Source organism: Cucurbita pepo, chromosome 9, assembly GCF_057944985.1.
Source record: "Cucurbita pepo subsp. pepo isolate OVF chromosome 9, ASM5794498v1, whole genome shotgun sequence".
NCBI lineage: Eukaryota > Viridiplantae > Streptophyta > Magnoliopsida > Cucurbitales > Cucurbitaceae > Cucurbita > Cucurbita pepo.
Window position 1 is genome coordinate 13,795,305 of NC_141806.1, and position 24,916 is coordinate 13,820,220.

At 37.0% G+C, this 24,916-nt stretch overlaps 6 protein-coding genes and 1 long non-coding RNA gene across 8 annotated transcripts; 4 read left to right on the plus strand and 3 right to left on the minus strand.

Annotated features, from left to right (window-relative positions):
• Positions 1–841: 841 nt before the first annotated feature.
• Positions 842–2,176, plus strand: LOC111802167 (transcription factor bHLH168-like). Its single transcript, XM_023686431.2, has 3 exons — positions 842–980; positions 1,078–1,404; positions 1,881–2,176. The coding sequence occupies exons 1-3, from the start codon at positions 918–920 to the stop codon at positions 1,974–1,976; spliced, it is 486 nt and encodes a 161-aa protein (XP_023542199.2). The 5' UTR covers positions 842–917; the 3' UTR covers positions 1,977–2,176.
• A 5,031-nt stretch (positions 2,177–7,207) lies between these two features.
• Positions 7,208–8,705, minus strand: LOC111802168 (bidirectional sugar transporter SWEET5-like). The gene is made up of 6 exons (XM_087127144.1): positions 8,556–8,705; positions 8,423–8,459; positions 8,092–8,308; positions 7,846–8,007; positions 7,633–7,752; positions 7,208–7,538 (listed from the first exon to the last, which is right to left on the minus strand). Exons 1-6 carry the CDS (start codon positions 8,596–8,598, stop codon positions 7,407–7,409), a joined length of 711 nt encoding a protein of 236 aa, XP_086983270.1. The 5' UTR covers positions 8,599–8,705; the 3' UTR covers positions 7,208–7,406.
• Positions 8,706–12,248: 3,543 nt separating this feature from the next.
• On the plus strand, positions 12,249–12,659 carry LOC111802169 (RING-H2 finger protein ATL56-like). The gene has a single exon (XM_023686434.1). It carries the CDS (start codon positions 12,249–12,251, stop codon positions 12,657–12,659), a length of 411 nt encoding a protein of 136 aa, XP_023542202.1.
• Positions 12,660–13,538: 879 nt separating this feature from the next.
• LOC147791338 (protein DELETION OF SUV3 SUPPRESSOR 1(I)-like) lies at positions 13,539–16,169 on the minus strand. The gene is made up of 3 exons (XM_087126631.1): positions 16,007–16,169; positions 15,427–15,530; positions 13,539–13,963 (listed from the first exon to the last, which is right to left on the minus strand). Exons 2-3 carry the CDS (start codon positions 15,515–15,517, stop codon positions 13,833–13,835), a joined length of 222 nt encoding a protein of 73 aa, XP_086982757.1. The 5' UTR covers positions 15,518–15,530; positions 16,007–16,169; the 3' UTR covers positions 13,539–13,832.
• Positions 16,170–17,449: 1,280 nt separating this feature from the next.
• On the plus strand, positions 17,450–18,282 carry LOC147791339 (uncharacterized). The gene has a single exon (XM_087127160.1). The coding sequence runs from the start codon at positions 17,485–17,487 to the stop codon at positions 17,977–17,979; it is 495 nt and encodes a 164-aa protein (XP_086983286.1). The 5' UTR covers positions 17,450–17,484; the 3' UTR covers positions 17,980–18,282.
• Positions 18,283–18,831: 549 nt separating this feature from the next.
• LOC111801441 (RING-H2 finger protein ATL46) lies at positions 18,832–21,392 on the minus strand. The gene is made up of 2 exons (XM_087127112.1): positions 19,956–21,392; positions 18,832–19,701 (listed from the first exon to the last, which is right to left on the minus strand). The coding sequence occupies exon 1, from the start codon at positions 21,339–21,341 to the stop codon at positions 20,214–20,216; it is 1,128 nt and encodes a 375-aa protein (XP_086983238.1). The 5' UTR covers positions 21,342–21,392; the 3' UTR covers positions 18,832–19,701; positions 19,956–20,213.
• On the plus strand, positions 20,285–24,903 carry LOC111801445 (uncharacterized). 2 transcript variants are annotated; one of them, XR_015422487.1, is made up of 4 exons: positions 20,285–20,426; positions 20,585–21,220; positions 21,388–21,779; positions 23,803–24,903. It is a non-coding gene; the product is annotated as an uncharacterized LOC111801445 (long non-coding RNA). The 2 variants fall into 2 exon arrangements; XR_002816139.2 differs by having other exon boundaries at positions 20,287–20,426; positions 20,627–21,220.
• Positions 24,904–24,916: the final 13 nt, after the last annotated feature.

The following is a 24,916-nucleotide window of genomic DNA, read 5'->3' on the forward strand; positions in this document are numbered from 1 at the left end:
TGAAGATCACTACCGAGCCCGACTTGACTTAGATTTCTTCTAACAACGATCATTATTCATCTACTTCTTATTCCATAAACATTAAAAAAAAATTAAACTTTAACCAACTCCGGGACACTGTAAGATATAGATAATACATCATCAATTCGAATTGTTGGTTGCAACTCGCCTGCATGAGGCCGAAATCGCTAGTAATCATCGGTCAGCCATACGTTCATAAATTTGTTCCTGAGCTGTACACACCGCTAGTCACACTATGGAAGCTGTGATAGATAAGATTGGAGATTAGGTCAAATCTATAACTAGAGAAGATAATTTATATTTAAATTTTCTTAAAAAATAATATTGAACTTTTTTTTTTTTTTTTTTTAATTAAATGTAAAAGCTGAGGTATTAACGGAACTTTTTAATATTTAAAATATTACAAAAATATAAAATTTATGAATATTTACAAATTATAATTTTATTTTACTAATATTTAATTCTATTAATTACTTAAATTTCTCATCCATTCCACGTCACAAATCCAGTCAAACATAAATTAAATATAAAAAAAAAAAAAAAAAACAGAATTAGATAAAATAAAAAAGGTGGTCGGTGAATGGAAAACGCGGAGAAAAACGACGTCGGATGGCTGACGCAAAAGTCAACACTGGGAAACCGGAAGGCAACCGGGTGACTGGAACTGGTGCATGGAATCAGATCATATCATACCCCCCTGACCGTCTGACCGGTCCCCGGGCAGCTAGAAAACGACTGCCCGTTCTTCCTCCCCATCTTCCTCTGCATATAAATACCAACCCCTTAAACCATATTCTTCCAACAAGCTTAACACTTTCATGGCGAAGCCTGGCATCGATGGCGGAGCTTCGTTCAAACTCGATCGTAAAACCGTCGAGAAAAACCGAAGAATTCATATGAAATCGCTGTGTTCTAAGCTCTTTAATCTTGTTCCTTCCTCCCAATACAAAATTTCTAAGGTTTTTTTCATACCCAAATCTTGAACAATTGATATCAATTCATGTTCAATTGATATCAATTCATGTTCTAAGTGTAATTATTGTTTGTTCTTCACAGGATTTGCTATCCCAACAGACCCAAATCTCATACGTGATTGCTTACATAAACGAGCTGAAAGAAAGAGTGGAGAGTTTGGAGAAAAAGAAGGAAGCTTTACAATTACAAATTCATTCTCAATTGCCAACTTCTAGTGATTCTACATTTCCTATAGTTGAGGCGAGAGAATTGTGTAGCGGGATCGTTCACGTAACGTTGATTCGCAGTGTCAATCGAAACGTCATGCTTAATGAAATCATTGGCGTTGTTGAAGAGGAAGGTGGTGAAGTCGTGAGTGCTAGCTTCTCCACGCTCGGTGATAAGGTCTTTCATTCCCTCCATATCGAAGTAAGTCATGTTAGGAATACTGAACCTAGAGATGTCAACGAGACGGGAAACTTCCCTATCCCTATCTCTGCCTCCTATTTCATTTCTCATTTTCAGATCTCACATCAGTTGGAGAGGGGAACGAAACATTCTTTATAAGAGTGTAGAAATCTCTCCCTACTAGACACTTTTTATAACCGTGAGATTGATGACAATACGTAATGGATCAAAGTGGACAACATTTGTTAGCGGTGGACTTGGGCTGTTACACCTATCTCCTATTTCAATTCTCATATTATCTTTGTTTTTTTCCAAAAGACCTCGTATCAATAAACATAGTATTTCTTACTTATATACTCACGATCTACTTTCTTAATTAGTTAATGTGAGACTCTAATAAGTAATAAAAAAAACCCGTCTTACTGAAACTTGATACGAGTTACGAGCTACAGTAAACTAAGCTTAATCTATTTAATCGTATTCTTCTTACTTTGCAGGCTAAAATTCCTAGGGTTGGAATAGAGACGTCGAGAGTAGAAAAAAGATTGAAGCATTTGATAATCGAAGCTCGAGAAGATGGACGAGATAAGTAATCAATCGTTCTCCTTCAAGTATGAAAAGTTGAGACAAAAATGGAGCTAAGAATATGAATAGTTTAACGTTGTTTCAAGACCAAGATTTGTCTAATGTTCTTCAAATCTTGTCATTTTGTCAACTCTAATAAAATATATAAAAATAATGTCTGTTTTTGTGCTTTAGATGTTTTCTCATACTGTTTTGTTTCATTAACTGAAGTGCCTAAGTGTTGTATTGAATATTGAAACTTTATGCTATTAATAATTTAATAGATAACATATCTATAATAATTAATAAATTTATTGTTTTAATAATATATTTAAACACGTCACGATACTTTAAAATTTTCACTTGAAAGAAACGGGTGGGTTATTGGGCTGGTATGGATGTCTTTTCGTGTTTCAAGTAGCAATTAAGTAACGTATCAATTATGAGTGTTCATATGACTTGATAACCCGACCAACCCCAACTACCCAATCCAAATCATAAAGATTGAGTTGGGTATACCAACTCGGATCACTATAACAACTCAAATCCACTACTAACAGATATTGTCTATTTTGACCCGTTACATATTGTCGTCAACCTCACAGTTATAAAACGTGTCTGTTAGGGAAAGGTTTTCACACGGTTATAAGGAATGTTCTGTTTCCCTCTTCAATTAATGTGGGATCTCACGATCCACCCCTTAGGAGCCCAGCGTTCTCGTTGGCACACCGTCTCTTGTCTAGCTTTGATACCATTTGTAACAGCTCAAACCCACTGCTAATAGATATTGTTAGTTACATATCGCCGTCAGTCTCACGATTTTAAAACGTGTCTATTAGTGAGAGGTTTCCACACCCTTATAAGAAATATTTCGTTCCCCTCTCTAACTGATATGGGATCTCGCAACTACCCAACTGGGACGGGAAAGAATCTCTCCCCTTTTCCTCCCCATTCTCCATTTAAACACGAATTTCCCTCCTAAGCTCTCGAAAGTCTCGACTTTGCAAATCAAATAGACACGTCTACATAAATAAAGCTTCAAATTATGAGGTTATTTAGTTGCCCACGTCTACATTTCATATCATTAGCATCCAATTTTGACGCTTATTTTATTTCATTTATTAAATTTAAAAAGCTACTTTCTTTATTATTATAATTTAATACTCTAATATTAAACATAAAATTCAATTTATATCTAAATATTCTTAATTTTTTTAACAAAATATATTAATAGGAATTTAACGGCCTATATATATATATATATATATATATATATATATATATATATATATATATATGAAGATATAGATATATATATATTATATATATATAATTTTTTTTATTAAATTCTAGGTTGTTATTATTCAAATTATCTAATTTTTCAACCTATTATTCACATTTTAATCATTGTTATAAAGAATACGTGTGGAATTTTTCATGTTCACACCTTTTGCATCATAATTTGGATTAAAAAAAATATACAAATATATATATATATATATATATATATATATATATATATATATATATATTTAGTGTCTGAATCGAACTTTTTTTTTTTTTTTTTAACATTGTCAAACCGCTCTTTTTTTTAACATGTTTTTAACGTTACACTAATTTGTTTAATGATAACGGTGTAATAACGTTATAACAAAACGAATAAAAATTGTTTCATTGTCAAGATAGATATATTAGTGACGGTTTACTATAGTGAATGAAAAATTTATTAATGAGAATATATTACGTTACGAAAATATTAGTAATGTTATGATTATCGTGACAAGTTCTTTCAAACAACGTTACGTTACGTAACACTACCTAGTAGCTGTTGTGTCTTAGTTGCAAGCATTCTAATACCTACAAGGAAATGGAAGATAATATCTAAATACATTCAACTAGAAAAATCATCAACTTAGTGTTTCGGGTCATAATTGTATGAAAAGAGAGCAGGTTGTGACTCACACGTTATAGATAAGAGTAATTGTAACTGTCCCAAGTCCACCGTTAGCACATATTGTCCTTTTTGAACTTTTCCTTTTGGGCTTCCGCTCAGGGTTTTTAAATCGCAAGGTTGACGGCGATAGGTAATGGGTCAATGCAGACAATATATGCTAACAGTGGACTTGAGCTGTTACAAATGGTATTTGAGCCAGAACCGGGCGGTGTGCCACTGAGGCTGATGGAGATACATAACAAACGTGTTTTAAAACCGTGAGGCTGACGACGATACGTAGAGAGCAAAAGCGAACAATATCTGTTAGCGGTGGGCTTGAGCTGTTTTAGTAATGGTGGCATACGAGTGTCATCTGTTGGGCCATGGCAAGGGGCGAGAGAGAGAAGTTTTAGGCTATGACTAAGGAGGAGGGGTACATCATCTACCACGAAGAGGGGACAAAAATACCAAGCTAAAAGTACAAACAATGACAAAAGTGATTGTATCGTCAATGGTGTCAGAGACGAGCTTCATTAGGGTTAGATGAGCCTTGTACCCGAAAACCCCAATTAAGCTATATAGCGTTAGACTTCGACATAATATGGAGAAATAACTTTGAATGGATACAAGACGGTCCATGTCCCTATAATGCTGAAAGGAATGGACGTTAAGGAGGTCTCAAAGATAGAGTTAACTCAATGGTCGATTTTTCAATAAATCTGACTAAGCGAGCTACCGAAGTAGATGATATTCTGATGCTCAAGGTGACATCACGAAACATTAATAAGACTCGATAATTTCTAGTTGGTATGGTACTTGCTTGTGTTGCCCCGATAAGATCTCCCGATAAGAGCTCGAAAAGGATCACAACCCATGAACGAGGATGAAAATATCCAAAAGAATTCAAAATCAATGAAACTTGTCCCTTCTTCAACTCATCGGTAAAGTTTTGACCAACTTTGTTTAGTTTGACTATGATGCCATAAAAGGTCAACATTGTACTATCATACAAAATTAATAAATATAATTGTTGTCAACCCCAATCAAACATAGATTATAGTTAAAAAGTTAGAGGCTCGAGTCTCTACATTCTATACTCCGTCACAAAAGAAACAGAAAATCTTCGTTCAAATTAGGAATGAGAGAGGACGAGAAACAATTTCTTTTCGTCTACTGAACATGACTGAGATGAGAATTATACTTCTCTCAAGACTTGTGCTTCCCGGCCACAAAAGAAACAGAAAATCTTCATTCAAATCAGGAATGAGAGAGGACGGGAAACGATTTCTTTCTGTCTGCTGAACGTGACTGAGATGGGAATTATACTTCTCTCAAGACTTGTGCTTCCCGGCCACAAAAGAAACAGAAAATCTTCATTCAAATCAGGAATGAGAGAGGAGACGGGACACGATTTCTTTCCGTCTACTGAACGTGATTGAGATGGGAATTATACTTCTCTCGAGACTTGTGCTTCTCGGCCACAAAAGAAACAGAAAATCTTCGTTCAAATCAGGTATGAGAGAGGAAAACGATTTCTTTTCGTCTGCTGAACGTGACTGAGATAGGAATTATACTTCACTCGATTAGCAAATTACCCCTGTGTTTATAGAACCTTCCATAGATATAAACTCAAAAAACATGTGACAAAATAAATAGAAGTTAGGTTCTTGTTTTTTGTTTTGTTGTTGTCAAAGTTTGGGAAAGGTCATTAATTTTAATAAAAATAAAGGTGGAATATGTAAATATATTTATACATGTGGATATTAATTAATTAATTAATAGACAACTATTTATAGTATCCAATCTAGGAAAAGTCGAAAAAAAACATAGAGAACCTTTAACCTTATTTTTTTATTTATTTTTATTTAGTCTAGAAGCTTTGATGTTTCTGTGTATATATAGCCAACAAAAATTAATTTTAATAAAGTTTCAATTATGTTATTTTAATTCTAATAATTAAATATTAATATGATATCAAATAGGGTGGAAATTTAATTTAAAGTATTTGTGCTTTACAAGAACATATCAATACACTAATTAGGGTCCTAAGATTAAAATGTTACGAATTTGAAATAAGAGATAATTGATAATTTGTAATAATCCAGCTCATACTAATATTGTCCGTGGATCCCGTTTCAAATATTGTCCGTTTTGGTCAGTTACATACCGCTATGAACTTAACCATTTTAAAATGCGTTTATTAGAGATAAATTTTCACACTGTTATAAGAAATGTTTCGTCCTCCTCTCCAATTATGTGGGATCTTACAACCCACCACCGGCCAAGGTCCTAAATCAGGAATCCACCCCCCTTAGGAGTCAGGGCCCTGGCTAGCACACCACCCGATGATTGGCATGACTGGCTCTAATACAATTTGTAACAAGTAAAACCCACCACTAGCATATATTGTCTGTTTCAGCCCATTACGTATTATCATCATCCTAGTTGATTACGACCCATTACGTATTATCATCATCCTAGTTGATTACGACCCATTACGTATTATCATCATCCTAGTTGATTACAGCCCATTACGTATTATCATCAACCTAGTGGATTACGGCCCATTACATTGTATCATCAGCCTAGTTGATTACGACCCATTACATTGTATCATCAGCCTAGTTGATTAGGGCCCATTACGTACTATCATCAGCCTAGTTGATTACGACCCATTACGTACTATCATCAGCCTTACGACCCATTACGTACTATCATCAGCCTAGTTGATTACAGCCCATTACGTATTATCATCAACCTAGTTGATTACGGCCCATTACATTGTATCATCAGCCTAGTTGATTACGGCCCATTACATTGTATCATCAGCCTAGTTGATTACATTACATTGTATCATCAGCCTAGTTGATTAGGGCCCATTACGTACTATCATCAGCCTAGTTGACTACGACCCATTACGTACTATCATCAACCTAGTTGATTACGACCCATTACGTACTATCATCAGCCTAGTTGATGACGACCCATTACGTACTATCATCAGCCTAGTTGATTACGACCCATTACATACTATCATCAGCCTAGTTGATTACGACCCATTACATATTATCATCAGCCTAGTTGATTACGACCCATTACATATTATCATCAACCTAGTTGATTAAAACACGTCTATTCAAGAGAAGTTTTCACAAGAGAAGTTTTCACACCCTTATAAAGAATGCGTTCTGTATAAGATAAGAGCATGTCAAAAGGTTCGATTGATATTCTCTACGTTCTTGAAGTTGATAGTCAATTTTGTTCCACTTAAAAAATAAAAGAATTTAGAGAGAAAATTGGAGTTGAAATTAAATTAATATCAAAAAAAAAAAAAAAAAAAACATTGTAAGAATAAATTTGGTGTGGGGAAAGAGAAAGTACAAAGCAATAAAAGAATTAATGCAATTAATTAGACTACACAAAATTATTTAGTGAGACTTCAACAAAGCTCCAAAAAGAAGGTAAGGAATTAGCAGACGACATGTCGACTTCGCTGCATGTCTCCAATTTCATCCACCTCCCAAAACTACACGTCGCTCATTTGCACTTCTTGCCTTGTAGACGACCTGTTATCATCGTCCCAGTTTGTCGTTCTGTAATAAGTTGCATACAGAATCAACTGTATCAACCCAGAAAGAGCTCCCAAACTGTTTGGAATCTGAACCCAAAAAAAAAAAAAAAAAAAAAAAAAAGTCAACTCACGAGATGTTGACTTTTTACGGTAGGTCAACGGATCGGAGCGGCTTACTTACCAACACGTTGGGATCGAATTTGAGAAGGGCGTAAATGGCCCAAACGACACCGTTACAAAAGTTGGCAAGCGAGAGAGTGAACGGCATATACTTAACACTCTTCGTTTTGATAACCATTCGCTAAAAACGAAACAAAGCTCGAGATTTGAGAAAAAATTTCAAGAACAAAAACAAGTTTAGCACGGGAAGTAGTAGTAGCTCGGGAGGACGTACCATGACGGTCAACGGAGACGTATACATAGCGATGTTGAAGATAATACAAATTACACCAATGAAGTAAGATCTACTCGTGGTGTTATGGAAAACAAAGAGGGTAATGAGAAGGATAATAGAGAAGAAGATAGTTTCAATCAAAAGAACCACCAAAATCTTCCTCTGCAAAACAAAATTGCATGAGAAAACAAAGCCATGCAACGTAAAATTACGATAAAATATTTGGTGTAGATCGAGATTACGTACTCTCTTGACCCACGGAGAGTAGATAAAGAAGATCGAAATGTAAGAAATCTCGATGAAAAACCCAATCCCGTTGATCGTAACGACGAGGATGCTATCGGGATGAACGAAGGGCATTCCATACAATACCCACATAGCGCAATTGAGGACGGTGGCTAGGTAAGGATCGGGCTTGAAATCTTCCACGCTTTTGCGCTTCACTATCGCAACGAATGTGGGGCTGCAAGCATAAAAAAGTTAAAAGTAAGTTCTTAGAACCTTAGTAAAGTTACTTCTTTCAGAAACCTTAATTTTTACCGATCATTTTGAATAGACAACTCAAATTAAAGCTTACATTGGAGAGGTAAATAGACCAAATGAGATGACATTTCCTGGAAAATAAACATAATTACATATTCAAACGTTAATTATATAGATTAGTGATCGAAGATTATGATTATGATTATGATTTGATTAGAGTTTTTCACCTATGATCCCGATGATTGTTCTGGCCGTATCTGTATGCACCATTGTAACAAAAAAAACGAGAAAAAACGTAGATCTGAGCAACCGATAAGAAGGATTCACGATGAACAAAAGGAATAAGGACTCGTCTATGATCTTGTCTTTTTTGCTGTTTTTTTGGTGGGTTTAAGGTAAAAATGTAAGAAAAAAACAATGTTTCTTAAGAACATGATCATGTTTGTAGGTATGTATATATGAATAGATGTGTAAAGAGAGGGAAGAGAGTGACTAAATTTAGGAGTTGGGGTTATAAAGGTTGAAGCTTTTTCAAGGCCAAACGTGAATAGCTGTGGTAATTGACTGAAGATAAAGTCAAATTTTTGGGTGATAATTTAACTTTTTACCTCCTTAATTGTCGATTAGTTACTAACATGGATTAAAGTGATTTTTTTTCTTCTCTTGTTTTAGGGTTTTTGCAGGCTAATTTTAGGAGTTTTTGTGATGGGTTTTTTCTTCTCTTGTTTTAGGGCATTTGGATATCTAAAAACGAGGTTTAGGGTTTCACGGGTCTAGGGTTTCACGATTTCACGGGTTTAGGGTTTAGGGTTTAGGGTTTCATGGTTTCACGGTTTTAGGGTTTAGGGTTTCACGGTTTCATGGGTTTAGGGTTTAGGATTTCATGGTTTCACGATTTTAAGGTTTAGGGTTTAGGGTTTTATGGTTTCACGGGTTTAGGGTTTAGGGTTTAAGGTTCAGGGTTTAGATAAAGAAGCAAATGGTTAATTTTTTTTAGGGTTTTAAAGAGGGTTACCCTCTTTAAAACCCTAAAAAAAATTAACCGGGTTTCACGGTTTTAGGGTTTAGGGTTTAGGGTTTCATGGTTTCCCGGGTTTAGGGTTTAGGGTTTAGGGTTTAGGGTTCAGGGTTTAGATAAAGAAGCAAATGGTTAATTTTTTTAAGGGTTTTAAAGAGGGTTTAGGGTTTCACGGTTTTAGGGTTTAGGGTTTATGTAAAGAAGCAAATGGTTAATTTTTTTTAGGGTTTCACGGTTTTAGGGTTTAGGGTTTAGGGTTCAGGGTTTATGTAAAGAAGCAAATGGTTAATTTTTTTTTAAAATTTTAAGGACACGTAGGGTAAAGGAGTTCAAATCTCGGACTTCTTAATCGAAGGTATATGTATATATATTTATGTTTTAACGGACAAAGAAGTGAATAGTTAAAAAAAAACTTTTAACCCTTGGCTACCCTAGTTTGCCTTATAATATGAAAAATATATATTTTTTTTATTATTATTATTTTCGTGGAATCCTTAACTAAAATTTAGGGTATACACTGGTTGATTTGAGTTTGGTAGGGTTGTGAACGCTATTTAGTCATTCGAGTCACTAACTCAACTAACCCAAAATTTGGTTCGAGTTGGGTTGGGTTAGGTCGTCGAGTTATTTATTCTTTTAAAATTTATTTAAAAAAATTCTACTTAATCACATTATACGTTACATTAATAACTAAAATTTCATAAAATTCAAATATCAAACATTTACCGGTCATAACGCATGACTAAGATCTAATACAAATGTCAAATATTCTCCATCTTCGAAAAAATCTTAAAAGTAGGATAGGGTTGAGTTGAGGTTAAACCTTATTTTCAGGTTGGTTGAGTTGACCCGATCAAAAAAGTTCTAACTCACGAACTACTGAGTTTTTCGATTTTCTAAAAATTCAACCCCAATCAAATCGAGAAAAAGAATTTAACCCAACCCAACTTTTACAATTTGAGTTAGATAGTCGGGATTGTTCCATCATACGAACACTCCTACTTAAATTAGGAAATTTTAATGTTTTTCTAATAAAAAATGCAAAATCTTTTTTAAAAAATAAAATCATTTGGAGAGGGAAATAAAACATTTCTTATAAAAGTAGAGAAACCTTAGGCATTTTGAAACCGTGAGACTGACAACAACACGTAATAGACTAAAACAGACAATATCTACTAACAATAGGCTTGGGTTATTACAAATGATATCAGAGCCAGAGTGTGCTAATGAGGACGCTAGCCCTCAAGGGGAGTGGGTTAGAGAGACAAAACATTCCTTATAAAAGTGTGGAAATTTCTCCCTAACAGACGCGTTTTAAAACCGTGACAGTAACGACGATACGTCATGAACCAAAACATACAATATCTACTAGCAGTAAGCTTGAATTGTTATACTTCTATTTCTCTCGAGATAAATTATTAACTATATTAATATCATATCATTAAAGCCCAAAACTAAGAACATAGATTAACCCAATACTATTTATAAAAATGAAAATAAAATCCATGGGATTTTATTAAAGAAAAGAAATGTATGATCCAATTGTTTGCCCTAATGGCAAAAGAGACAATAATCGAATGACAATCAAATTTGGATGTAATAAATTAATGATTGGATTCTCTCAATCATATGACTTTGTACACATGATTAGATTCTCCTAATTTACAATTAAAAACTTCCACTTGTCTTTTTCCAATCACTTCATCTCATGTGGGGCTATGAGTAATGGTTTCTTGTCTATGTAACACTTCAATTTCGCATCCAATTCTTTCTATACCTCTTTTTTCTTACACAATTTTGGTGTTGGAAAACGACAATTCCAATCATTTGTGAACGAAAACAGATATTGTCTTCTTTACACTTTTCTTTTCAAGCTTCTTTTCAAAGTTTTTAAAACGCGTATGCTAGGGAGAGGTTTCCACACCCTTATAAATCGTGTTTCGTTCTCCTCTCTAACTAATGTGGGAGACCCAGCGTTGTTGCTGGCACTCGTTCCCTTCTCCAATTAATGTGGGACCCTCCATTCCACTCTCTTTCGAGACCCAGCATCCTTGTTGACATACCCCCCTTGTGTCCACCCCTTTTCAAGGCCCAGCCTCCTCGCTGGCACATCACCCGGTGTCTGGCTCTGATACCATTTATAACAGCTTAAGCTCAACGCTAACATATATTGTCTTCTTTAGGCTTTTTCCTTTCGGGCTTTCCCTTAATATTTTTAAAACGCGTCTGCTAGAGAGAGATTTCCACACTCTTATAAATGGTCGGTCTTTCGTCCTCCTCCCCAACTAATGTGGGATCTCATACGATAATATCTAACTTACATGTTCAATAATAAGACATTGACTTCACGGTTGACTTTAAAGAGTTGTTTTTACTCTTCATTTAAGGATTATTTTAGAGATTCAAATTTTGGCACCATGAGATTATAAATCAAGAACTTTATGTTCTTACCTCTCTAAGATACCTTAAAGTGATGGCATTCTTCAACTGAGAAGCAGCTGATGGACATTCGTTGTCAATTGCTCTCACTGTCTTTGTCTTTTTTTTGCATTCCCTGAGGTGAAAACTGCCCTCAAATGATCCAAACGAAAGAACTTTCAAAAGGGTGTTCGAGAAATTTGAGAAATTTGCGACCCAAAAAAGGACAAGGCCACAAGAACTCTCTTTCATTGCCAAATTCCTCTCGCTCGCTCTCTCTCTCTCTCTCTCTCTCTCTCTCTCTCTCTAGCCCTTTTCTTTGTGAATAAAACAAAGCAAAAGGTGTAATCTTGAAGATCCAAGATGAGTGATTTCTATACGTGACAGAGACATTCAAACACACAAGAACAGAGACCCACAAAACCTTTCACCCTTTTGAAACTTCTGGGGTTGGTTGGTTGTTTGGTTTTTCAATTCAAGTACTATGGTTATGGAGATTGTGGTGTCGGCGGTTCTGTTGCTGGTCGGAATCGCTGTTCTGGTAGTGATCCATGTCTGTATTGTGGGGAGAGCTTTCAGAGGAGAAAGGGAAGGGATTTGGAGAAGCAATTTGGGGAAGAACCTTTCAAATCAGGATTTGGAGAAGCTGCCTTGTTATGAGTACAAATCAGGGGAGAAACAGAGCACAAATGGCGTTGATTTGGAATGTGTTGTTTGTTTAGAGGGCTTCAAAACAGGGGAAAGATGCAGATTGTTGCCCAATTGCAGGCATAGCTTCCATGTTGAGTGCATAGATTCATGGCTTTTGAAGACACCCATTTGCCCAATTTGCAGAACTTGCGCTGTTGTTCCCAAATTTGGCTTGGTTTTGGAGCACCAAAATGACCCTTTATAAGAGAAAGATGAAAAGGGTATGCTTTTTTTGTTTGTTCAATCAAGTTTAGCTGACAAGTGACACCCACTTCCTCCTCCGCCGAGTGCGGTGGCCGGAGGGAGATGAAGTTCAGAAGAAGCGCCGCCGCCTCCGCCGCCGTCGCCGCCGCCGTCTGTAAGTGGGGTGGAGCTCACAGTTGGAGAATTTGAGGAAGGGGAGGGGCTAAGAGGGAAGAAGAAGATGAAGGGGGGAAAGTGGGGTTAATGGAGAATTTCTTGTGGGTGGGGATTGTTGACGAATATTTTTCTTTTCTTTGTTTTTTTTTATTTATTTTTTAATAATTTACTTTTGTAATATATGAAGGGGATGAACTTGGGAGATTGTAGAATTTATGGCTGAGTTTCTAGGGGAAGAGATTTGAATAATCTATTTGCTGTCTCGAGCGTAGAAGGACCCAATTTGTTCTCGTTCTAAACGTTCACCTCCTCTATTATCGAGCATTGCATCTTTTTCCATTTCTCGTATCTGAAAAAGACCCCATTCCTTTTCAACTCCGAAATCTATTATCGACCATCTCAAACACAATGGTGAAACTTTTTTATGTCTCTTCCTAGTAAGATGTGATGAAGAACGAATCTCAAATCATAAATCTTTCTTGTGGTAATGACCATGTCACGATGTTCATTGAATTCTCAAACACGAGAACAAGATGTACCATGGTTGTCGATGGTCACGCACATCGAAGGTGTAGATACCAGTATACACAGACATATATGCAGGTCTAGACCCAAAGAAAGAAGAATACAAAGGGAAGAAGGATTTCAAATCTGTTGTTCCTCAAAGAATTGGTCGACTCATCATGTGTTCTTTGAAGGAAAACAATAAAAATGCACCACCACGTAATGAACAAACCCACAACAAACTTAGTTTTCTATTCCTGCCAATATTCAGAACGTAACATCTTATAAATCTCAAGCAAACCATAGCAAGATTCGTGAACGAAGATCATGTTCCGTGCAACAAGAAAATGAAGTTTTCTTCGGTGCCAAACGTCTCGATTTTCCAATGTTCAGATGTGAAAGGTATTTTAGGCTCCTAAGAATGTTTTATAATACCATCATGTACATGGGATCAAAAGACCTGGTTAAAACATGAGATCTTGAAGATGAAAACATTTAAGGACAAAACTTCTTCTCATTTCTTCTCGGTATAGCTCTCCAATTCTCTCCTAAGCTGCAACGAGAAGTCGTCGTTGACATCATCGTCATCCCAGTCGTCTTCCCACTGCTGAGTAATTTCTTTCCCTTCTTCTTTGACTTCCCACTCTGTCATTGACATGATCATTAATAACAATCAGAAATGTCTAGGATAACAGAATGCTTAGATTGGTATATCTATTGGAACCAAATTTCTATCAAACCCATAAAGATCAAGAAGCAGATTCGTTTTTTTTGTTTTTATCAGTGAGAGGGAGAGAGAGGATGAACAAGAATCGATTTACTATGATGTCTCTGAGAAATGAGCTCAAGTTACTTGTGATTAGAATCGATTTACTAGGACTAGACACATATCAGAGAGTATCACAGTGCTTCACTTGTATGAAAATCAACCTAGTAACTAACTGCCAAAACCGATAAAAAGTAGGTGCCCGGACGAGAAGCTCTGTCTCTTTCTGTCTCTAACCACTTTGTTCTTAAGTGATGAAGGTACTCGAAACAATCTACGTTAGCATGCCTATACATCACTTCCAACCTTTGCAAGCAATTTTATTATCAAGACACTACACGTTAGTCAGCAACTTCAGCACATACATCCTTCAAGAGCTCAAGGCATGTAATGTTCTAATTGTGAAAATGAAATGAGCAGAACATATGATCTTACTAAGCCACAAGCGAGAGTCCAAGGCACCAGCAATGACACATCTATGTGGAGTTCAAAAATTCGGAGAAAAATTAACTGGAGATATCGAGCAAAATGGACATGTACAAGGACTTAATATATACAGATCAAGAGACAAACATAGCTATCTCGAGCACAATTATTCACAATGCTACGTATCTATAAACAGCTCCAACATTTCCACATCACTCTAGCTTTTTCTGTTTAAGGACAAGTAGAGTTCAAGAGTCCAAGAATTAGATGAGAAGTCATCAAGTGACCAGGCATATGATTTGGATGCTTACATTGAAGATATCTTATTGCTCCCGGAATATGGAAGTACCTTTAACCACATTCCAATTGATAATCATCGACTCTAACCACGTTCTAAAACATAATGGAACGGATCAACTGCAAACCATGAAAAATGATGGTTCAACCCTGGCCTTATCCATGGCTTTATGCCTCTAATCTCTTTGCCTCAAAGCACAGATGTATTGCCCATCAAAATTTTCAAATCAAGCCACAAAAAATGCTTCCTCACCCGCATCTCCATCTATAAAAGTGGGAGCCTCTCAACATGAATTTCTACTTCTTTTCTTGAGAGTAGATCAAGATCAATGCATACCCACCATTTGAATCTACAACGATTAGAAATTGTTAAACAGCAAAAGGATTTTGCCTCTCTCTATCTCTCTCTCTCCCTTTATTTGAATCTAAAATTTAGAATTTAGAAACAAAGAACCCATTGGACCAAGACCACAATTTATCAATCAAAATCACACCCAGACCATTATTAATTGCACGTCGGGAAACCATGTATGAAAAATAATATACGCTGGAAGTGTGGAACGAGTAGTGAAGAACTCGAAGGAATTAAGAAAGAAAGTAGAAAGATCATAAACCGAACCTTCATTAATCTCAAACTCTTCAAACTCATCATCATCTTCAAAGAGATCAATCTTAACTTCCTCAGTAGCGGTTTTGGATTCAGTCGCCATCACAAAGTTTGAACTGTATAAGGATGTAGAATTCAACAAAAATCAGCAATAAATCCCATTAATCATTAAAAAAAAGATTAATAAATCAGACGAAATGAAGAACTTGCATTAAAATAACAAAGTGAAACCTACTGAACCTAATTTTTTCTAATATAAGATGCGAATCACACAAGGAACCAAGAATACCAAAAAGAAAAAAAAAATACTAATGAAGGTCTTATTGATAACGTATTTTGCAGAATCTCACAAGAACATGTATCGATATCATCAAAGATCAACAAAAATCATGAAAAATCGAAAACTTCTTCGTTCATAAGTGGGATAAAGAGATGGAAATAGCAAAACACATCGAATCAGTACATCCGAACTGAAATATGCTACTGCGAATGAAATTACCCAAGAACTCCAGAGAAAATTCTAGATCTAAACAAAAAAAATCGTAAAATTGAAAGAATGTAGATTTTAAAGATGAACAGTAAAGATCATTACCTTCGTTCTACTAGGAGGTGGACGCAAGACAGAATGCTAGTGGAAGTCTCGAGAGAGTGTAAAAAAACTGAACCAGCTGAAGAAATCTGCTGATCGAGCAGATGGATATTTAGCCCTAACTATCAGGTCGTAACCCAATCTGCGTCGCGTTCTTGTGTTCGAATCCAGCTATTTCCATGTGCTTTATTTATTTTGTTTTTTTCTTTTTCAATTACTTATCCCAAAATTCTCTATTTATTTTTAAAGAAGTTGGAGAATGTCGGGTTAACTATGTTAGACGAACACGACTCTCCACAATCATATGATATTGTCCACTTTGAGTGTAAGCTCTCATAGCTTTGCTTTGGGCTTTCCCAAAAGGCATCATGCCAATGGAGTTAGTATTCCTCACTTATAAACCCATGATCATTCCCTAAATTAGCCGATGTGGGACTTCTATCATCCAACAAACTACAATACATCTAACTGATGATACAAAGTTACGGTGGAGATCCAAATACAAGGACATTCAAGATGGGTGATGCACCGTAGACACTTTAGAGAGCTTAAACCAAAAACCCCGATCGTAGTTCTTGACACGTTCGAGCTCCCTTATCTCCTGAGACTACATTACATGTTTGAATTGAGGCATACCGTGAATATCTGAATTTATGTTGGATATCCATGACTTATCTAAAAAAAGACCTATTCAATTTTGTTAAGGGACGAGAATATTCCCATCAAAGGAATTAAAATTTTATTTATACAAGTAAAAATTAATTTTCTTAAAAAAAAAAAACATTATTCATTTTAATAAGAGTTTTGACTAAGTATACACCAATAATAAGAATCTTTTACCTTTTATTTAAACACGTGTTTGAAATAAAATTCAAACACGTATTTATTTAAATTTATATTCTTAAATTTTCAAAAAATTTAATAGTATCGAATTTTTAAAAATATCTTTTAATTTTTAAAAATTTAAAAATTCAGAATTATTTTTTAAAACATTTAAAAGTTCGAATTAAAGTAATTATATATTTTTTAATTTTTTAATTTAAAAGTATTAACTTAAAAAGGTTTTAAAGAATATTTTTCAAGATAAGATACAATTATTTTTGTATTAATTTAATTACAAAAAAAAAATAATAAAGAGTGAATATTAGTTGGTGGATAGCAGCGCCACCTAAAATTGGATTCCCTAAGTGGGCCCCCACGTCCCCAAATCAACGCCTGCCAGCTCACCCTGACCCCACCCTTTTTGTACTATCTTATTCTGTTTGCGAAGCACCAGATCATACCCCACCTCCCACAACGACTCTAAAGAAAATAATTCGCTTTTCCATTTTTTCTTAAAATAAATAATTACTCTTTAGTGCTCGATCATCCAACTACCGGATAACAAACACTGGACCCCACCACTTTACCGGCGGTTTCCGGTCAGCCATTGGCTCTATATACATAACTCTATTCCGATTGTGAATCCTTAATTTGCGGCCATGGGAGACCGTGACGGAGCTTTCAAAGAACCGGAGTCCACCGGAGAAATAGGCGGCGCCGATGCTCATTTGGTCTCCGGACGATATAATTGCTTATGCTTCCCTTGCTTCGGACCTCGTCGGTCGGTTTCCGATGAGATTTCCTGGTGGGAACGGGCGAAGGCGGGAGCGAGAGCGAGAGCGAAAGCCACCGTAGACGGCGAGGATCACTGGTGGACCGGCGGAGTTAGATCTGTCAAGAAGCTTCGTGAATGGTCCGAGATCGTCGCCGGTCCGAGATGGAAAACGTTCATTCGTCGGTTCAACCGGAACCGGCCCGCTGCCGTGAAGCTTGGGAAATTCCAGTATGATCCCATCAGTTACGCTTTGAATTTCGACGAGGGAATTAACGGCGATGTGGATTTTGAAGAGGAGGAGTGCAACGGTGGGTTTAAGAACTTCTCCGAACGGTTCGCTGCCGTGCCGGCGCCGGTTAAGTCGGCGGCGGATGTATAGGGTTCTGCGGCGGTCTTTTGTCCTTTTCTGGTGAAGTTGACTGGTCGGCTTCCGTCCGGTGGTGGTAATTCAACGTATCTTTTTTTCAACTGATGAGCTGGAAGTTGACCGTTTCCAATTAATTAAGAGGCGCCAATGGCGGCGGTACACGTGGCGATAAGATGGTTTACTTTCTGTGAGAGGGTGACGTGTAGCAAAACCATTGGTAGTTGATATGATTTTGTTTTCTTTTTTTTTCCAATTAAATTTGTATAATTCATTTACCAATAATAGAATTGCATAATTCAAATAGAGTTTCATTTATGTAAATTCTATTATTGTCGAATTTATATCTAATAATATATCATTAAAATTTTAAAAATATTTAAATAAGTTTTGAATTTATAATTTATATTCATTAAATTCCAAATGTTATCATGTTCGATCTCTTATCAGAATATTGGGAGTGTTCATAATAATAAAACATTTCAATGTCTTATAATGTTCGAGCTCGAGATGTTAATTTAATTCAAGTGGATTGAGAAATCATACTTCCGTTGAAGAGGGGAACAAATCATTACTTATAAATTTTGGAAACCTCTCCTGAACAGTGTTTTGAAATCGTGATGTTGAAGGTCATACATAACTGGCAGAAGTGACAATATCTGCTAATGGTGGTCTTGAGTTGTTACAAAAGTCCACTTCTACCAACACATATAGCATAGAATTCGTATTTAAATGGGAGAGATAAAACCGTTAGGCCGACGACCATACGTGTAGAAGTTGATAATATCTACTAACGAGCACACTTCGACCAAATAGAGCATTCAATCCCTATTTAAATGGGAGATATAAAATCGCGAAGCTGACAACTATAAGTAACCAGTAGAAACGGTGGATATCTACTAGTGGACTTGAGTTGTTACAACAGCCCATCAGACACAGAATCCCTATTAAAATCGGTGACAACCATAAGTAACCCGTAGAAATTGCGGACATCTACTAGTAGACTTGAGTTGTTACAACAGCCCGCCAGACATAGAATCCCTATTTAAACGGGTAACAACCATACGTAACCAGTAGAAACTGTGGATATCTACTAGTGGACTTGAGTTGTTACAACAGCCCGCCAGACATAGAATCCCTATTTAAACGAGTAACAACCATAAGTAACCAGTAGAAACTGTGGATATCTACTAGTAGACTTGAGTTGTTACAACAACCCACAAGACATAGAATCCCTATTTAAACGGGTGACAACCATAAGTAACCTGTAGAGACTGTGGATATCTGACAACCATGAGTAACCAGTAGAGACTGTGGATATCTGACAACCATGAGTAACCAGTAGAGACTGTGGATATCTGACAACCATGAGTAACCAGTAGAGACTGTGGATATCTGACAACCATAAATAACCCAGTAGAGACTGTGGATAGTAGAGACTGTGGATATCTGACAACCATAAGTAACTAGTAGAGACTGTGGATATCTGACAACCACAAGTAACCAGTAGAGACTGTGGATATCTGACAACCACAAGTAACCAGTAGAGACTGTGGATATCTGACAACCACAAGTAACCAGTAGAGACTGTGGATATCTGACAACCACAAGTAACCAGTAGAGACTGTGGATATCTACTAGTAGACTTGAGTTGTTACAACAGCCCACCAGACATAGAATTCCTATTAAAACCGGTGACAACCATAAGTAACCAGTAGAAAGAATCCCTATTAAAACCTGTAACAACCATTAGTAACCAGTAAAAACTCTGGCTGACAACCATAAGTAACCAGTAAAAACTGTGGATATCTACTAGTAGATTTGAGTTGTTACAACAGCTGAGCAGGCATAGGATCCCAAACCCCAAACTCTAAACCCTTCTAATTTTTTACTTAAAAAAATATAGAAATTAATACCAAAAATCAGCCTTTTTATGCGAAGTTTAAAATAAAAAATATAAAATCAACAAAAATAAAGTATTAAATTTTCACCTCTTATAAATTTCCAGTAATTATACTCCATCTTCTTCATGTTCTGCTGTGCCAATTCTTGATCATGATCGCGAAGGTTTCCACACATGGCGGTCTGAGAGACGATCATTTTGAATTACACTTTGAAGCTTCAAATTTGGAAACGTTCACTCTCTCAGAAAATCAAGTTCCAATCAATATCGAAGAAACAAATCATTTTGATCTCATTTCTCTGATACAATCCACGTTCCATTGATATCGATCAAATCCAAGAAGATTTCAGACAAATTCCGGCCTCCATTGATTGTTCGAGCTGCTCGGAATCGGCAGTCCACTCTTCTTCGACCATTGCCAAATCTTCGACACCGAGAAACTTTCCCCGTTACTTCTCCCACTGATTTTCTTACCTTCAACCTCTCCGTTGCCCTGGAAGATTGCAGGGTTTAATTTCTCCTTCATCACCTGTAAATCTGAATCTCCAACGACGTATTGGTAAGTCCCCATTGAATAACATCTTCTCGCGTTTAGGTGATTTTGGTTGCTGCTTTCTCCTTCCTCTTCTATTTGTTCTTCGTGTTCTTGTTCTTCTTCGCTGTTTATTTTTTTGAATTTGCCGAGTCTCACTGAGAAAACTCTCATTTCCCTCGAAGATTCATCGATTGTTGTTGTTACTCGTTTCTGATGATTTCCAGGAATAGGATTTTCTGGTTGCCTGTGAGAACTATTTCCGCGCCCTAAAATCTCGTCCAAATTAGGGTTTTCGAGAGGAAAATTAGAGCTCAAAAGAGAGGCTCTGCAGAGAGGGCAAGTGGAGTTCGATAGCAGCCATGTATCTATGCAATTGATATGAAAAGCATGGCTGCAGATGGGAAGCGATCTCAGCCTGTCGTGATATGAAAACTCATTGAGACAAACGGCGCAATCGAACGGCTCTTTCAAATCCATAATATCTCTGTACAAGAACACTGGCAAAGCGTCGATGAAGGATTGATCGAGGCCTGAATCATGAAGGCGAAAGAGCTGCTGGAGCTGTCTTTGGAGTGTGTGAGATCCAGGCCTTTCTGAGTATCGATTGGAGTGATGGTAGATTGACGGGGAAGATCTTTTCAGCAGAAATCGAACGAGCAAATGGAGTAAACCAGAAACGAAGAAGATGACTGCTAGAATCACTATAACTAGAAGAAGAATTGGGCTGATGCGGCTGAAAGAAGCAGAAGAAGAAGAAGAAGAAGAAGAAGACGAGGGTACAGAATCATTCGATATTGAATCAGTGCCAACATCAAAAGGTGAAAGAGGAGATGGGTATATCAGATTACCATCTTTTTGCATCATTTCATTTGAAAATCTTGGAGATGGGTATATCAGATTACCATCTTTTTGCATCATTTCATTTGAAAATCTTGACATCTCAGGAGATATAATACTCAATAACAATCCCTTTTCTTTGTTCCAGGTAATGGATGATGAACTTTCTGCTTTTTGATCGAAAAAAAGCTGAAAGAGATAGAGAAAGATGATATAATCTTATGCTGAAGAAGGTTGCATTGTACCTAACCTACCATTTGATGCAGAAAACGAAGGAAGCCATTAAAAAACTAAGGTATTCTTTGGCTGGTGAAGATGGGTCTGCAGATTTCCATTGTTTATGCGCCACAGAACAAGAGGAAGAGGGTTGGGATTTGATTGGCTTTGTTTTAGTGTGAAAGCCAAGGTGGGTAAGGCTGAGATTGGCCATCAAAGTGGCAGTTGAGCCCTACAGTGATTGAAGAGACTAGAAGAATTTCATACATTTCAACAAAACAACTCCCAAATTTGAAGGCCCATTTTCTACCAAACTATCACAAGGTACACTTTCTTTCACCTGCTCTCAACAAAAACCTGATATATGGGAGTCTTTTTCTTTACCCTGTTTCCTTGAATGTCAAAGATTCTGGTTAGGAAATTGCTGAAAAAGGTATGGATGTGTGAAGAAAATGTGGTGTGTGTGAGTTTAGAGGAGGTCCACCATTAATATAGCAACTCGATTACCCACAGGAGCCTGTTTTCTCTTTATTTATCAGCCTTCAATGATGAGTTTTCCCTGTCTAATAGCCTGCTAACCACAGCATTCTTTCCACTAATGGTGGCGACATCATTAACTTAGAAGATGAATCTAAAGTTACTTTGATCTCCATGTGATATGAGACAAAGTGAAAAACTAACAAAGACATGGTCCTAAAGGGATAATTAGAAAATGAATAGGTTCAAAGAGGAGAGTGACCAGACCAGAGAAAGAGAAATGTGGGCAGAACAGAGATCTGAAAGTATCGTATAGAACAGAAGAATTTTGCTTGATTTGTCACTAAAACTCAACCAATATGACAAAGGAATAAAATGAAGGGCTTAGAGAAATGGGTGATATGTGGGGTCTTCGCTGCCTTTTCCTTGCACGCATGGCCTTCAAAATATCCTCTTTGATTATGACCATTCATACACCCATCACCATGCGCCTTCTGTAACATAACACCCTTGTCTCTAGGAAAGATATCTACCGGTGAAGAATATTTTGGATATATAAACAAAAAACATCTCGATAGTAAACCGCCCTCGGGTTGACTTAGTAGTTAACGGGGACCATGTAAATAGCCGAGAGCTTATGGGTTCAAGCCATAGTCACCTCGGGTTGACTTAGTAGTTAACGGGGACCATGTAAATAACAGAGAGCTTAAAGGGAATGGGTTCAAGCCATAGTCACTCATAGATATACTGATGTAAAATCTTTTGGTAGAATTCTAAAGTGAAATTATGTGTAATTAAAGTAGTGAAAGCAAATGAATCATGTTATCGAAGAAAAGACCCGTTCGAGAAAATATCGACATGTATATGTATACTAGAGAGAACTTAGTTGAAAAGGGTTTTATTTGTTTCTTGGGATTCTTAAATATGTTCGCCCCACATTTGTCTGAACTTTTGGCTTTTCTGTGGACTTGGTGGTAGAAATCTCGTGAGAATTAAGAGGTCAAACTTCCTTATTTCAAAGAAATAATTATTTCTTTTGTGCTTCTTTGGAGAAGAAGAGATCATTGTGCTGTAGAAATATAATGATTTGGACGTGACCTTGATGCCTTGCAATCTGGTCTTTTTGGTGCTCATGCCTTTTCTCCTTTTTCGAAACTTTTTGGTGTTCATGCTTCTTTTTCTAATGAATATGATCTATATTAAATATTGTATCTTGGTGTTCATGCTGTTTTGTAATCAAATTTGATATCAGAACCATCCGCACCATCCGCACTGTGAGATCTCACATCGGTTGGGGAGGAGAACGAAATATTCTTTATAAAGATGTAGAAACCTTTCCCTAGCAGATGTGTTTTAAAAACTTTTAGGGGAAGCCCGAATGGAAAAACCCAAAGAGGACATTATCTGTTAGCGATTGGCTTGGGCCGTTACAAATGGTGTCAGAGCCAGACACTGGGCGACGTGTTAGCGAGGAGGCTGAGCTTCGAAGGGGGGTGGACACGAGGCGGTGTGTCAGCTAAGACGCTTGGCTCCAAAGGGGGTGGTTTGGGGGTCCCACATCGATTAGATGAGGGAATGAGTACCAGCGAGGACACTGGGTCCCAAAGGGGGATGGATTATGAGATCCCACATCAATTAGGGAGGAGAACGAAACATTCTTTCCAAGGGTGTAGAAAACTCTCCCTAGTAGACACGTTTTAAAAACCTTGAGTTAAATATTTGATGTAAATTTTTGCCACAATTTCAAATTAAACTGATTTCTATATTTCTCTCTCACGTGCGATCTCCTCTCTGTAAGTTACCTTATGAAATAAACGTAATGCTCTTCCAAGATGCACCATGCTAACGCTTGTGCTTCTTCGTGTCACAGGGAACAATGGAGCGTAATAGGTTATTTCAAGTGGTTCGGGGAGCACAAAGAGGATGGCTAGGCGGAAAAGTTTATGACCATTCTCTTGAGTATAGAAATCAATCATTTTTCAGGTAGCCCAACCTACCACCATTCTCATTAAAACTCATTTCTTACCCAACTCCCGGATGTGGAGTGATGCCACAGCAAGGAAGGCAACCTTTACAACATGAAGCCATGGCAAAAGCGACAACCACATGGCAACGGCCCCCCAACGGGTCACTGGAAGCTAAATATTGACGCTTCATGGATAGCGAAATGGGTCGAGGGACCTAGCATTGTTTCAAAAGTCGAACAAAAGGCAATCTGTAGCACTTGGAAGATCAAAGTTATGGATTTGGCTGCAATTCTTGAAGGGCTTAAGATGCTTGTTGTACCAACCGACCATTGCCCTGTTCTTGTTCAATTAGACTCCATTCACTCTTTGTACCCTCCCTCTGAAATGAGTGCTTCGTGGATCACTTCCACTGCCCATTCCTCCCTCACCACCAATTGAACCCGCTTAGCTATATCGATATCGAACCCTTTGCTCCAAATCACTTTCCCCATCAGAAGTTCGAGAAGAATCTCGCTAAAAGTCATGGATGTCGAGCTTGAATACACTTTCCTCCATGGAGTGGCAAATGATAGGGCAATCATTTTTGACCATATACAGGTGGCATGGTCATACTTGTCCAGAGCGGATTGCCCCTACATGTATGTCCATTCTAAACCATTTACCTTGTTTTTATTGCATGTATTATATTCTAGCTTAGTTATTTACCTCTTGTAATTTTGTTGGTGCATGACTCCTTGACGTTTCTCTTACTACTTACTAGCATACTCCTTACCTCGTTCTTAGAAAACGTTCTCTAACCTTGTTTTCTAAGAACGAGGTAAGGACTATGAGATCGTCGTTTGTGCCACCAAGAATCCAAGCTCGAGTTCTCCAACTTGCTTAACTTGCTCAAGGGTTAGAGCAACTACGATGTCAATGGGTAGCAGAGCCAATTAAATAGCTAGACAAGTCCCATGCTGACTAAACAGATCGACAACGAATAGTAGATGCTCTATTTACAAGTTCTTAATAGTGTTC

Excerpts from the sequence above, each read along its gene's own strand:
- LOC111802167 (XM_023686431.2), top strand. The coding sequence starts at position 918 with ATGAAATCGCTGTGTTCTAAGCTCTTTAATCTTGTTCCTTCCTCCCAA. Across the intron at positions 981-1,077 it reads CCCAATACAAAATTTCTAAG|GATTTGCTATCCCAACAGAC; the intron begins GTTTTTTTCATA and ends TGTTCTTCACAG. Across the intron at positions 1,405-1,880 it reads TTCATTCCCTCCATATCGAA|GCTAAAATTCCTAGGGTTGG; the intron begins GTAAGTCATGTT and ends CTTACTTTGCAG.
- LOC111802168 (XM_087127144.1), bottom strand. The coding sequence starts at position 8,598 with ATGGTGCATACAGATACGGCCAGAACAATCATCGGGATCATAG. Across the intron at positions 8,460-8,555 it reads AACAATCATCGGGATCATAG|GAAATGTCATCTCATTTGGT; the intron begins GTGAAAAACTCT and ends TTTATTTTCCAG. Across the intron at positions 7,753-7,845 it reads CGTCTCCGTTGACCGTCATG|CGAATGGTTATCAAAACGAA; the intron begins GTACGTCCTCCC and ends TTTCGTTTTTAG.
- LOC111802169 (XM_023686434.1), top strand. The coding sequence starts at position 12,249 with ATGGTTATGGAGATTGTGGTGTCGGCGGTTCTGTTGCTGGTCGGAATC.
- LOC147791338 (XM_087126631.1), bottom strand. The coding sequence starts at position 15,517 with ATGGCGACTGAATCCAAAACCGCTACTGAGGAAGTTAAGATTGATCTC. Across the intron at positions 13,964-15,426 it reads AGAGTTTGAGATTAATGAAG|AGTGGGAAGTCAAAGAAGAA; the intron begins GTTCGGTTTATG and ends TGTCAATGACAG.
- LOC111801441 (XM_087127112.1), bottom strand. The coding sequence starts at position 21,341 with ATGTCAAGATTTTCAAATGAAATGATGCAAAAAGATGGTAATCTGATA.
- LOC147791339 (XM_087127160.1), top strand. The coding sequence starts at position 17,485 with ATGGGAGACCGTGACGGAGCTTTCAAAGAACCGGAGTCCACCGGAGAA.